Raw genomic sequence first — 13,293 nt, 5'->3', positions numbered from 1 at the left:
TTTCCCGGGTAAATGAGTTGAGCATTTCAGATTGGCAGTCGCTCCTTATAAAACACTAGTACTCAGCTGCATTCGGTTAGACTGGAAGCCGACTCCAACATAGTTGGAAAAATGGCTCGGAGGATGATAATTTTAATTAAACGGTTGCATATTGTTATAATTGCAGTTGTTTAAACTACCGACTAACCAATATTTTGAATTTTTCTATTCGACTGATATCATAATTCTCTAAGAGCTCAATTCTCAATCTTGTCAGAAATATGGATACCAGTTATTCACTTCACAAAGGGCTGTTCACCGCAACAACGTGGTAGATAAATGACATAAACAAAAACCTTTTCAAACATTTTTTTATTACTCATAATGATTCATACATTACCACCAAACACGCAGAATGGATTACAGCGACGTGATACAATGATTTTATTTAATGAGTATTTAATTTACATACAATTATAAATATGCACCTAGGTACCCTTAAGGGCAGTACATTATTTAAATTATTAAATATCTTCATTTTTAGCAGGTTTGTTAATAAAGCAAGCAAACATTTTAAGTAACAGTTAAAATATTTATGGTGCATACATACAAAGAATATATTTTTAGGAGTTGATTTTTGAACCTGCTTTTTGTTGCCTGTTGTTTGTTTTCACACACCTTGTTATAAACCTACTAAACACAATGAATCAAGTATATAATTTTCTATTAAAACTTGCCAAGTAACATCATTAAAAAGTACAGAAAATTTATAAAAAATGTAATGTCCGACCGAACTTTCGGTTTCGGTTTCGGTTTCGGCCGAGTTTCGGCCAAAAATCAAGTTTCGGATGCAGTTTCGGTTTCGGCCAAAATCGGCCGAAACTTTTGCCGAAACCGAAACTTATCTCGCACGTTCACCTAACTTCGTTTTGCGCGGCAAAGCTGTGTCGTAAGCCGTCGGCGATGTTCGGGAATCATCGTGTGCCGTTCGGATAGCTCCGTAGTAATGCAATAAAACTTAGTCAGTGCGTGTGCGTCCGACGGAAACATTATTTGGAGGTTATGTTTTGATGGAACTGATAACATGTAAGTTTTTGTATTGTTTCTGTACTTGAATGATTTATATAGTTAATTAAATATTGAGTCAATAACTGTTTTGTTGTTATTAACAAATGAAGTCACATGTAAAAAAGAAATTGTAAGTAAATAAAAAATGTGAAGTGTTTAATTTCATAAATTACGTTTTATAGGTAATCTTATTCGAGATTTGTTTTTCATTCCCATGACCTATTGTCCGATTATTATTGTTACGGTTCTGTTTTTAATTGTTTCAGAGTAAAATGTCACAACGAGAAACAAATCCGATTTGGCAGTACTTTAATAAAAGTATCAGTGATACATCAAAAGCTGTTGCAAGTATTTATTGTATTAAATAAATGATTACAATACTTACAACAAACTGAATTAATATACTGTGTTTGCACTTCATGCCCTAATTAATGCAAAATAATGGTAAAAAACACCAAATTTCAGTGTTTTAAAAAAATTTATACTTGACCATGTGAGTTTCGGTTTCGGTTTCGGCCGAAACTGAAGCCACGGCCGAACATTCGGTTTCGGTTTCGGTTTCGGCTGGAAAACCAGTTTCGGTCGGACACTAAAAAAATGTTATCAGAAAACTGCTGGAAAAACAGGTTTGCGTTCTGTAAGTATTAGAATTTTAGGTATTTAATATGATATTTACTCAGAATCTACTTTCCAAACTGCGGCAAATCAAGTGTGCATTCCTGTAACTATTTTTAACTGAGGTATGTGTATGGAACTTGGTACTTATTCAGATCTCACTTCTTTTATAGGCGAAGCATTCCCATATTTTCGAACTTGGCAGCCTTTCACATTTTTGTTTTGGGTGGGATTATTTTTACCAGACCAAATAGCTGGAAAGAAAATTGCACTAAAATGTTAAAATAATTTCCATGCTGGGATGTTGAGACTTCGTTAATTGCTGAGTCAAAGTTGTAGTGTATACCTGATAGGATTCGGAGATTGCAATTTATTAAGTTGCGTGGACGGCGGCGAGCGCTGCACCGACATCTTCTTGAATTTGACGATTAATAGTTTCTATGATACCAGGAACGCAGCGGCGGACAGAAGTTGCGCACACGATCAAGCGATTGTGTAGTAAGTATTGCGGCTGTAAATCAACCTTATTTACCCACTAGGCCTGTTCATACGTGGAAGAAATCCTTTCGCAATATACTTTCGCAGTACTAGGAGTGCATAGCTTCGAGGACACTCATCGACGCCAGAACGAGACCATCTGTGTGCGAAAAAGACGACCATATCTGAGGGGTGTGCCCCTCACGCACACAAGGACACATCCTTGACCGAGTGGGAGGAGCTTCAGGTGTTAGATGAACTCACTAGATATGGTCGTCTTTTTCGCACACAGATGGTCTCGTTCTGGCGTCGATGAGTGTCCTCGAAGCTATGCACTCCTAGTACTGCGAAAGTATATTGCGAAAGGATTTCTTCCACGTATGAACAGGCCTAGTGGGTAAATAAGGTTGATTTATATTAGGCCGGGCCGTGCCGTGCCGTGTCCGGGCTTTTACGAAATTCTAAATACGAGCGTCGTTTGTGGCCCGGACGGGCCACGGATCATGTACAATACAAAATGTATGTAACGTTTCACATCCGTGCCCCATACGAGCCACGTACACGGCACGCCCCGGACACGGCCCGACCTAATATAAATCATCCCATAAAGAACCAACCTCTCAAGTATGAATGCGCGATTCGATTCCAGGTCAGGCAAGTACCAATGCAACTTTTTTAAGTTTTGTATGTACTTTCTAAGTATATCTTAGACACCAATTACTGTGTCGGATGGCACGCTAAACTGTAGGTTAGGCTGGAAACAGTGCTCGACCGACGGTCAGCGCTGACCCTCGACGTAGACTACGACGTAGCTATATCTGCGTAAGTCTATGCACGCGCACACAGCTACGCTGACGGTACGCGCGTGATTTTGTATGTGATTCGGTCGGGACGTACGGTCAGCACTGACCGTCGGCCGAGCACTGTTTCCAGCCTTACGGGTGCCAGTAAGTCTGACACCAGTCTAACCAAGGGGTATTAGGTTTCCCGGGTAAATGAGTTGAGCATTTCAGATTGGCAGTCGCTCCTTATAAAACACTAGTACTCAGCTGCATTCGGTTAGACTGGAAGCCGACTCCAACATAGTTGGAAAAATGGCTCGGAGGATGATAATTTTAATTAAACGGTTGCATATTGTTATAATTGCAGTTGTTTAAACTACCGACTAACCAATATTTTGAATTTTTCTATTCGACTGATATCATAATTCTCTAAGAGCTCAATTCTCAATCTTGTCAGAAATATGGATACCAGTTATTCACTTCACAAAGGGCTGTTCACCGCAACAACGTGGTGGATAAATGACATAAACAAAAACCTTTTCAAACATTTTTTTATTACCTACTCATAATGATTCATACATTACCACCAAACACGCAGAATGGATTACAGCGACGTGATACAATGATTTTATTTAATGAGTATTTAATTTACATACAATTATAAATATAAACCTAGGTACCCTTAAGGGCAGTACATTATTTAAATTATTAAATATCTTCATTTTTAGCAGGTTTGTTAATAAAGCAAGCAAACATTTTAAGTAACAGTTGAAATATTTATGGTGCATACATACAAAGAATATATTTTTAGGAGTTGATTTTTGAACCTGCTTTTTGTTGCCTGTTGTTTGTTTTCACACACCTTGTTATAAACCTACTAAACACAATGAATCAAGTATATAATTTTCTATTAAAACTTGCCAAGTAACATCATTAAAAAGTACAGAAAATTTATAAAAAACTAGCTTTTGCCCGCAACTTCGTTCGCGTGGAATAGTGACTACCAGCAGATTTTTGATTTGACCAATAGATGGCGCTATATGTCCGGAATAATTTTAATTATAAAAATAATATTTTTTTTTGTAATAAAAACTATCCTATGTCCTTTCTCAAGTTTCAAACTATGTCTGTACCAAATTTCACACAAATCGGTTCAGTAGTTTAGGCGTGAAGAAAAGACAGACAGACAGACAGACAGAGTTACTTTTGCATTTATAATATTAGTTTGGATGTTATCAGAAAACTGCTGGAAAAACAGGTTTGCGTTCTGTAAGTATTAGAATTTTAGGTATTTAATATGATATTTACTCAGAATCTACTTTCCAAACTGCGGCAAATCAAGTGTGCATTCCTGTAACTATTTTTAACTGAGGTATGTGTATGGAACTTGGTACTTATTCAGATCTCACTTCTTTTATAGGCGAAGCATTCCCATATTTTCGAACTTGGCAGCCTTTCACATTTTTGTTTTGGGTGGGATTATTTTTACCAGACAAATAGCTGGAAAGAAAATTGCACTAAAATGTTAAAATAATTTCCATGCTGGGATGTTGAGACTTCGTTAATTGCTGAGTCAAAGTTGTAGTGTATACCTGATAGGATTCGGAGATTGTGCAGCGGTGTAGTGTGTCGATAGGGCTGGTGGGCTGCTGATGCAGGAGATTCAGGAAATAAAACGGCGATTGCAAATAATTACGTGTATTCGGTCCGTGTCGCAGAGCAAGAGAGAGAACGATGTTGCCACGGTACAAAAATATAATTAAAATTAACTTAATGTTGCAATTTATAAAATATAAAATCCAACATGCTGCGGCCTCACAGAAAACACAAATAACAATCATAGAACATTTGTTTGAAATAAATCTTAAAAGAAACTAGAGTGAAGCTTACATTATTATTTATGCTATTTATCTAGTTATTGTTTATGCTATGTATTTATTTATTACTTATACAATAACTTACAATTATGTTTTACACTACATAAGAGTAAAAAACTATAACTTAAATGGTTTTGCAAATATGACTTATTATTAAACATTAATATAGATAGTTCAACTCAGATTTGCGCGCGGCCCTATGTGTGCGTCGGCTTGTAAATATACAACTTTCATTCGTGTGACAGTGACGTCGTCCGAGCATGACGTGTTCTTATCACTTTTTCTTATGGGTACAGTCGATTACGAAAATACTAGTTATTCGCGGAGAAATTATTAAGGAGTCAGATAAAGCGTTTCAAAAAATAAAACGACATTCAAAGCTTTTTATTATTAAATATAGTTTTTCATTATTTTTTCATACGTCTTTTCAAATTGACATTGACAGTATCTAAGAATTGAATACTCCTTAAGTACATATTTTCTAGCTCGGGGTACGTGGACAATAAATAAAAGTGTGGACTAAGAATGTAAAAAGTGGTATAATCTAGTATAATAATGTAAACAAAATGTGTGGGGAATTTTAAAAAGTTATATTGCTTCGCATAATGTCGACCAAAATAACAAAATAATGAAACTCATAAATGAACGTTTAAGTCAAATTGATGAAGGGATGTGGCGTAATACTTGTCGACATGTAGAAAAGAAAAAAGAAGAATACTATAGACATTTTGACATTGGAGTCAGAATTTATAATTCTCCTTGGAGAGTAGCGAATCCGAAAATTCATCATTTGATTTTTCAAATAGCGATTGATAATCATTATAAATAAATAAACATTAAATTACGTAATAACTGTTTTTCTTTAAACCCCCGTATACAACCCCTAAATAACTGTATTGTACCCGACTGTACCTCTTGTCACGCACACAAAGTTACTGTATATGTACAAGGGTTACCCACACATTAGGCCGCGCGCACAACTGAGTTGAACTTACTATACAATTTCTTAAGTACTATCATCATATTCTATTGGCAGTAAACAAATTTTATTGATGGCACGGGTATGGGTTTTCCCATTTGGTGTCCTAACATCAACAGCCCTAATTTTTCCATATGTCCTGGAAATAATTTAACAATTCGTGCCATTGGCCATGACATAGGAGGAATATTGTCCTCTTTTAAAATAACTAAGTTGCCTAACTTAACATTACAAACTGTATCACGCCACTTAGGCCTGTTTTGTAATAAATTTAAATAACATTGGTGCCACACTTTCCAAAAGGATTGTTTTAAAGAATTACATAGTTGCCAAAACTTAAGTCTATTTTGTGGAATGTTACATACATTTATTTCAGGATACATTGACAAAGCACTACCTATAATAAAGTGACCAGGTGTTAAATAACAATAATCATCTGAGTTTGAAGATAAAGGTAAGAGTGGCCTAGAATTAAGTACTGCTTCGATTTCAGTTAATACAGTATTAAGCTGTTCATAAGTTAGAACAGTTTTTTGTAATATTCTTTTTAAGTGAAACTTCGTGCTCTTAACTGCCGCTTCCCAGAGCCCGCCAAATGTAGGCGAGTAACATGGTATAAAGTGAAATTGTATCCCACGCTCGGCGGTAAATCTTTGAACCTGCATTTGGTGGCTCTGCGAAGCTTGCAGCTTGTAGAGCTCAACTAATTGACTCCTTGCACTTTTAAAAGTACTTGCATTGTCGCAGTGAATTTCGGTGGGCAAACCTCGTCTGGAGATAAATCTCCTTAAGCACGCAAGAAAGGTTTCCGTGGTCAAATCTGATGCAAGTTCTAAGTGAACTGCTTTTGTCGCGAAACATACGAATACACAGATATACCCTTTACCTATTAAAGATCGTCTTACGCGAGAGTTTCACATCAATTGGCCCAGCGAAATCCACGCCGACTTTCTCAAATGGCCTGCTGGTGGCTGTTACACGTGCAGCCGGCAAGGAGCCCATCAGTTGCTTGGCTGCTAAGGCCTTTTGTCTGAAACATACAATACATTTGTGAGTTACTTTCTTAACTTCTAATAAGCCATTAACAATCCAAAACCTTTGATTGAGATGCGAGAGTAAAAGCTTAGGCCCTGCGTGCAGTAGCCTTTCATGTTCACACCTTATAAGCAAGCTAGTAATTGAAGAGCCCTTAGGTAGTATGACAGGATGTTTTTGTGAATAAGCTATATTAGCATAATGCAGCCTGCCACCAACGCGCAATAGACCCCTATTGTCAAGAAAGGGATGCAACTCAACTAGATTCCCCTTCAAGCTCTTATTATTGCTTATTGCTTTGATTTCAGATTTAAAATATATACTTTGTTCATATTTAATAAGTAACATTAATGCATTATCTAACTCAGAACTTTGCAGATAGTTTGTATTTATTTTAGAATTATTTTTGTTAATATTGTTTAAAAATCGCAATATGTATGCTAATAGCCTTACTATTTTATTTATATTAGAGTAATTATGCAAGCGCTTGAACACATATTGATTTTGGCACAGCAAGTTGCTGGAAGGAGCTAAGCAGCGCTCCTCTGTGAGTGACTCAGCTGGTGAGCTATAAGCAGCAAACTTGTACTCACTGTTTTGCAGGAACTTAGGGCCATTCCACCAAATATCGCAGCTACTCAGCTCATTCGGGTTGACGCCTCGGCTAATGAGATCAGCAGGATTGTCATGCGTATTGACATAATGCCAACTGTATCCAGATGTGTTTTGACGAATTACACTTACTCTGTTCGATACGTAAGCTTGAAGTTTTGTTAGCTCAGTGTTTAGCCATGCAAGAACGATTTGCGAGTCGCTGAATAAACAAACATGCCTGATGTTAATTTTGACTCTGAGTGTATCATGAGTCCTCAAAACCAATTTTGATAGCAAGAGTGCAGCATTCAATTCAAGCCTTGGCACAGTCATGCCTTTCTTTTGGATAGGGTTGATTCGCGACTTCGAACAAAGTAGATGCAATTTCGTTGTACCTGTTTGGTCTGTGACTCGCAGGTACACACAGCATCCGTAGGCTGTCTTACTCGAAGCGTCAGCAAAGCCGATTAAATCTGCCGAGTCTCCTTCTGAAACACTAATATTCCTATCTAATAGGATAGGCTGCATTGCAGCTAAATTATTGGTAAAATTAAACCATTCTTGCTGAACATTTGCAGGCGGACTGTCATTCCAACCTGTGTTCAGTAACCATAATTTTTGCATTATGGCCTTTGCTGTGACCACAATTGGGCTCACAAATCCCATTGGATCATAGAATCTACCTATATAACTAAGTATGCTCCTTTTTGTAACCTTTTTTGTATCAAATGGTTCTGGAGTAGAGATTATAAAGTGATCATCCTTTACATTTATTTGAAGTCCTAGGGCTTCATATAATAATTATCTTTTTGCAATTCTATACTATCAAAATGTCTTTCGTTTGATGGGCACTGACAGTGGTTTCTAAATTATTATTACTATATATAATATCATCAACATACTGATTATTTTTGATAATGGATGAAGCTAGTGGGTATAACTTTTCATATTTATTTGCTAGCTCATCTATACAACGAGTTGCTAAGTAACTTGAACTTTTCAAGCCATATGTAACTGTGTCTAATCTAATACACTTAACTGGCTCATCCGGATTGTCCCTCCACAAAATATTTTGAAGGGAAGTGTATTGAGGGTCTATTTTAATATTTCTAAACATACGCCTTATATCTGTAGTAAATGTGTATCTACCTAAACGAAATAATAAAATGATATCAAATAATTCCTTTTGAACCACTGGCCCATTAAGTTGTAAATCATTCAAAGAAACTTTTTTGTTTGTTTTCATTGAACCATCAAACACTGTGCGAAGCTTTGTAGTTTTGCTATTGTTATTAATAACCGCATGGTGTGGCAAAAAATATACTGCATGCTTACATAAATCATACAATTCTATATCAACATAATGACCATGACCAAGAGATAGATATTCATGAATGAAATTTTGATATTGCATGAATAAATCAGGATTACTATGCAATCTCTTTTCCAAATTTAAAAACCTTTTTAATGCTAAGTAAAAAGACTCACCAAGAGTATCGTTTACATCTGACAAAGGTATAGGAACTTCAAACTGGTTATTAACTAATTTAACTGAACTTTGAAAGATTTTTTCACAAAGTTCTTGCTCAGATGTTTGTTCAACAAATCTCTCTGGAACTTTTTCATTTGTCCAAAACTTGGCAAGTGTCTCATTGAGACCTAATTTACATTTCAAAACTACTTTATTACATGTTTGTTGAGATACCTTAGGTGGCAGATTCCCTCCTACAATGTGCCCGAAGTATGTGTTGAAGACATGTAGCTGTGTGCTACTAGGCTGTTGTGGTGGATGAGCAGCACTCCGGGGCACAGCTGATGACTGGTTGCTGTGGCTGGGCAGGCTGATGGTCATGCACTGCTCGTTGGGCAATAGCGTCTGGAAAAATACATCAGCCCCTAATAACATGTTGATTTCACTAGGAACATTAAATTGGTCATCTGCCAATATAATGTTGGGTGGTATAATGACCCTAGAGACATCAAATTTGTTTTGCGGTAATTTGCATGTAACATCTTTAAGTACATGACAAGTTACTGTTGTCTTGAATGGTGAATTTAATGAATGAATTTCAATAGGAATGCAGTACTTAATATTACTCTTTTCATTAGTGATTCCAATAATACAAGTATCACTTTGCAAGGGCATTAATCCTAATAGCTGAACAACCTTTGTGGTTATAAATGAAACTTGAGATCCGCTGTCCAGTAACGCCTTGATAATGTATTGAGTACCATCCCTTGCTACTACCTTGATTTTAGCTGTAGGCAAAAGTACATTGTTATCAACATTACTTGATAAGGTGACAGCTGGTGGGGTTTCACTTAAATTGCAGTGAAGCAGAGTGTTATGAGGCTTCTTGCACTCTGAGCACCGGAAGTGAAACCTGCATTTGCCACCATGCTGACCTAAACAAATCATACATACTTTTTTTTCTTTGGCAAATGTGTATCTATCATTTCCAGGCAATAACTGAAACTTTTTACAGTTAAACAATTTATGTTCATAAGACTTACAGTAAGTGCATGTTGCTCCTGTAGTGGCGACTGCTGCTACCTTACTGCTACTATTACCAGGATGGGGTTGACGTCCCTGCTCGACATTCTCCAGTGCGTTGGCTCGGTTCTCAATGTAATTGAGAAAATCCTCCAATTGCGGCTTAGCATTCATATCCCGGTCAAGTTGGTAGGCCTTCGCAGTGTAACTGTCTAGTTTGCGAGAGAGAATACACAACAATATAGCATCCCAGTATATAACATTAGGTTCTTGATATTTGATGGCAGCTATTTGCTGCCTAAGTGTTGAAATAAATTCTCTGAGTGAGACTGCTGTTGATTTTACTATTTGTTTTAAGTCTAATAGCTTGCAAATGTGCTCAGAGATTATTCTATATTTATTTTCATATCTATTTTTTAGTAAATTTAAAGCTGCATCATAACTGAGAGCTTCAACCGGCTAGTTTTTGACTAAATCGAATGGCTCACCCTTTAACAATGTTCTTAAATAATAGAATTTTTGTATATTGTCTAGGCTATTGTCATTATGAATTAATGAATTAAATAAATTGATAAATGGAACATATTCTGTGTATGTGCCCTCAAAGGGTTTTATGGATATAGGTGGTAATTTAGTTTTATGTGTTTTTTCATGAGTGGAAGAGCCTGAAGGGTTTGAATCAAGAGGCTTGATGCGTTTGTCAAAGGCTGATAAAGTTTTAAAATACTTGTCCTCCACCGACTCTATATCCTCCTCGTCGGCGGAGTCAAGACCGAGGATATCTTTACATAGGGCTTCGTATTCTTTAAAAGCCACATTGAGCCTATCACGTTTTGTGCATAGGTCATTAATGGAAATATCGTCTAAATTGGCAATTTTCACGAAATTAAATAATCTGGTCATAGTACCTTTCACATAACCGCGTGCGGCGACTTTTTTCTTTAGGTCTTCCATTGTTCGCTAAACTTGTCGATTCTTAAAACAAATATTACCTGTACTTTACGTTAATAACGCAATAATAACTTTACAGGAACACTATTAACTACCTATGTATTACAAGATTCACTGTTATATTAAACACTTTTACAGTATTGATCAGCGACGGCGATCCAATTCTTCCCAACAAAATGGCGGTTGCGCGAGCTCGCCTGTTTGTTGCTGCTGTGAAGTTTTGTGGCGTCACTTGCTGTCTCTTTCGCGCCCGTACGATTGTCCTATTGTTGCGTGCGGGCGTGCGATGAAATGCGAATCTTTGGAATTTCGATGTGCTCCGTCTCGCTTGCTCTCGCGGAACACCCTATCTTGCTGCCAAGTGTACTCTTCGCACCTGCAGAGGTGACTCCGGCGACGACGGTGAAATCGAATTTTAGATCGATGCTGATGCTGGGCTTCCTCCTGTGGAGCTTGTAATTGTGGCCGTCGAATCGTGTAGGTATTGCGATTTTGTAGCGACGACCAGTCTCACAGGAAATCGCGAGCCCGTTTGCTTGCTCAATGCTCACCAAAAAAAAGATGAACTCACTAGATATGGTCGTCTTTTTCGCACACAGATGGTCTCGTTCTGGCGTCGAAGAGTGTCCTCGAAGCTATGCACTCCTAGTACTGCGAAAGTATATTGCGAAAGGATTTCTTCCACGTATGAACAGGCCTAGTGGGTAAATATGGTTGATTTATATTAGGCCGGGCCGTGCCGTGCCGTGTCCGGGCTTTTACGAAATTCTAAAGACGAGACGAGCGTCGTTTGTGGCCCGGACGGGCCACGGATCATGTACAATACAAAATGTATGTAACGTTTCACATCCGTGCCCCATACGAGCCACGTACACGGCACGCCCCGGACACGGCCCGACCTAATATAAATCATCCCATAAAGAACCAACCTCTCAAGTATGAGTGCGCGATTCGATTCCAGGTCAGGCAAGTACCAATGCAACTTTTTAAAGTTTTGTATGTACTTTCTAAGTATATCTTAGACACCAATTACTGTGTCGGATGGCACGCTAAACTGTAGGTTAGGCTGGAAACAGTGCTCGACCGACGGTCAGCGCTGACCCTCGACGTAGACTACGACGTAGCTATATCTGCGTAGTCTATGCACGCGCACACAGCTACGCTGACGGTACGCGCGTGATTTTGTATGTGATTCGGTCGGGACGTACGGTCAGCACTGACCGTCGGCCGAGCACTGTTTCCAGCCTTACGGGTGCCAGTAAGTCTGACACCAGTCTAACCAAGGGGTATTAGGTTTCCCGGGTAAATGAGTTGAGCATTTCAGATTGGCAGTCGCTCCTTATAAAACACTAGTACTCAGCTGCATTCGGTTAGACTGGAAGCCGACTCCAACATAGTTGGAAAAATGGCTCGGAGGATGATAATTTTAATTAAACGGTTGCATATTGTTATAATTGCAGTTGTTTAAACTACCGACTAACCAATATTTTGAATTTTTCTATTCGACTGATATCATAATTCTCTAAGAGCTCAATTCTCAATCTTGTCAGAAATATGGATTATTCACTTCACAAAGGGCTGTTCACCGCAACAACGTGGTAGATAAATGACATAAACAAAAACCTTTTCAAACATTTTTTTATTACTCATAATGATTCATACATTACCACCAAACACGCAGAATGGATTACAGCGACGTGATACAATGATTTTATTTAATGAGTATTTAATTTACATACAATTATAAATATGCACCTAGGTACCCTTAAGGGCAGTACATTATTTAAATTATTAAATATCTTCATTTTTAGCAGGTTTGTTAATAAAGCAAGCAAACATTTTAAGTAACAGTTAAAATATTTATGGTGCATACATACAAAGAATATATTTTTAGGAGTTGATTTTTGAACCTGCTTTTTGTTGCCTGTTGTTTGTTTTCACACACCTTGTTATAAACCTACTAAACACAATGAATCAAGTATATAATTTTCTATTAAAACTTGCCAAGTAACATCATTAAAAAGTACAGAAAATTTATAAAAAACTAGCTTTTGCCCGCAACTTCGTTCGCGTGGAATAGTGACTACCAGCAGATTTTTGATTTGACCAATAGATGGCGCTATATGTCCGGAATAATTTTAATTATAAAAATAATATTTTTTTTTTGTAATAAAAACTATCCTATGTCCTTTCTCAAGTTTCAAACTATGTCTGTACCAAATTTCACACAAATCGGTTCAGTAGTTTAGGCGTGAAGAAAAGACAGACAGACAGACAGACGGACAGACAGACAGACAGACAGAGTTACTTTTGCATTTATAATATTAGTTTGGATAGCTTTTGCCCGCAACTTCGTTCGCGTGGAATAGTGACTACCAGCAGATTTTTGATTTGACCAATAGATGGCGCTATATGTCCGGAATAATTTTAATTATAAAAATA

At 37.4% G+C, this 13,293-nt stretch overlaps 1 protein-coding gene across 5 annotated transcripts; it reads right to left on the bottom strand.

Moving 5' to 3' along the window:
• Positions 1–7,801: 7,801 nt before the first annotated feature.
• Positions 7,802–11,615, bottom strand: LOC110381307 (uncharacterized). Of its 5 annotated transcripts, XM_064038817.1 has the most exons (5): positions 10,809–11,615; positions 9,921–10,112; positions 9,699–9,812; positions 9,112–9,282; positions 7,802–7,902 (listed from the first exon to the last, which is right to left on the bottom strand). In XM_064038817.1, the coding sequence occupies exons 1-4, from the start codon at positions 10,852–10,854 to the stop codon at positions 9,179–9,181; spliced, it is 456 nt and encodes a 151-aa protein (XP_063894887.1). In that variant the 5' UTR covers positions 10,855–11,615; the 3' UTR covers positions 7,802–7,902; positions 9,112–9,178. The 5 variants fall into 5 exon arrangements, 4 of the variants coding, with proteins under 4 accessions (XP_063894887.1, XP_063894886.1, XP_063894885.1 ...); XR_010277301.1 differs by lacking the exon at positions 9,699–9,812 and having other exon boundaries at positions 10,893–11,604; XM_064038816.1 differs by having other exon boundaries at positions 9,112–9,812; positions 10,809–11,609.
• Between the last annotated feature and the right edge of the window lie 1,678 nt (positions 11,616–13,293).

This window comes from Helicoverpa armigera, chromosome 17, assembly GCF_030705265.1.
Source record: "Helicoverpa armigera isolate CAAS_96S chromosome 17, ASM3070526v1, whole genome shotgun sequence".
Classification (NCBI taxonomy): Eukaryota; Metazoa; Arthropoda; class Insecta; order Lepidoptera; family Noctuidae; genus Helicoverpa; species Helicoverpa armigera.
Note: the sequence above shows the minus strand (reverse complement) of the source record. Positions and strands in the feature narration are given on the sequence as shown.

Coding starts and splice junctions, on each gene's coding strand:
- LOC110381307 (XM_064038814.1), bottom strand. CDS start 10,854: ATGGAAGACCTAAAGAAAAAAGTCGCCGCACGCGGTTATGTGAAAG. Junction 10,113..10,808: donor CGCACGCGGTTATGTGAAAG/GTACTATGACCA, acceptor CTCGCAAACTAG/ACAGTTACACTGCGAAGGCC. Junction 9,813..9,920: donor AGGAGCAACATGCACTTACT/GTAAGTCTTATG, acceptor TGATTTGTTTAG/GTCAGCATGGTGGCAAATGC.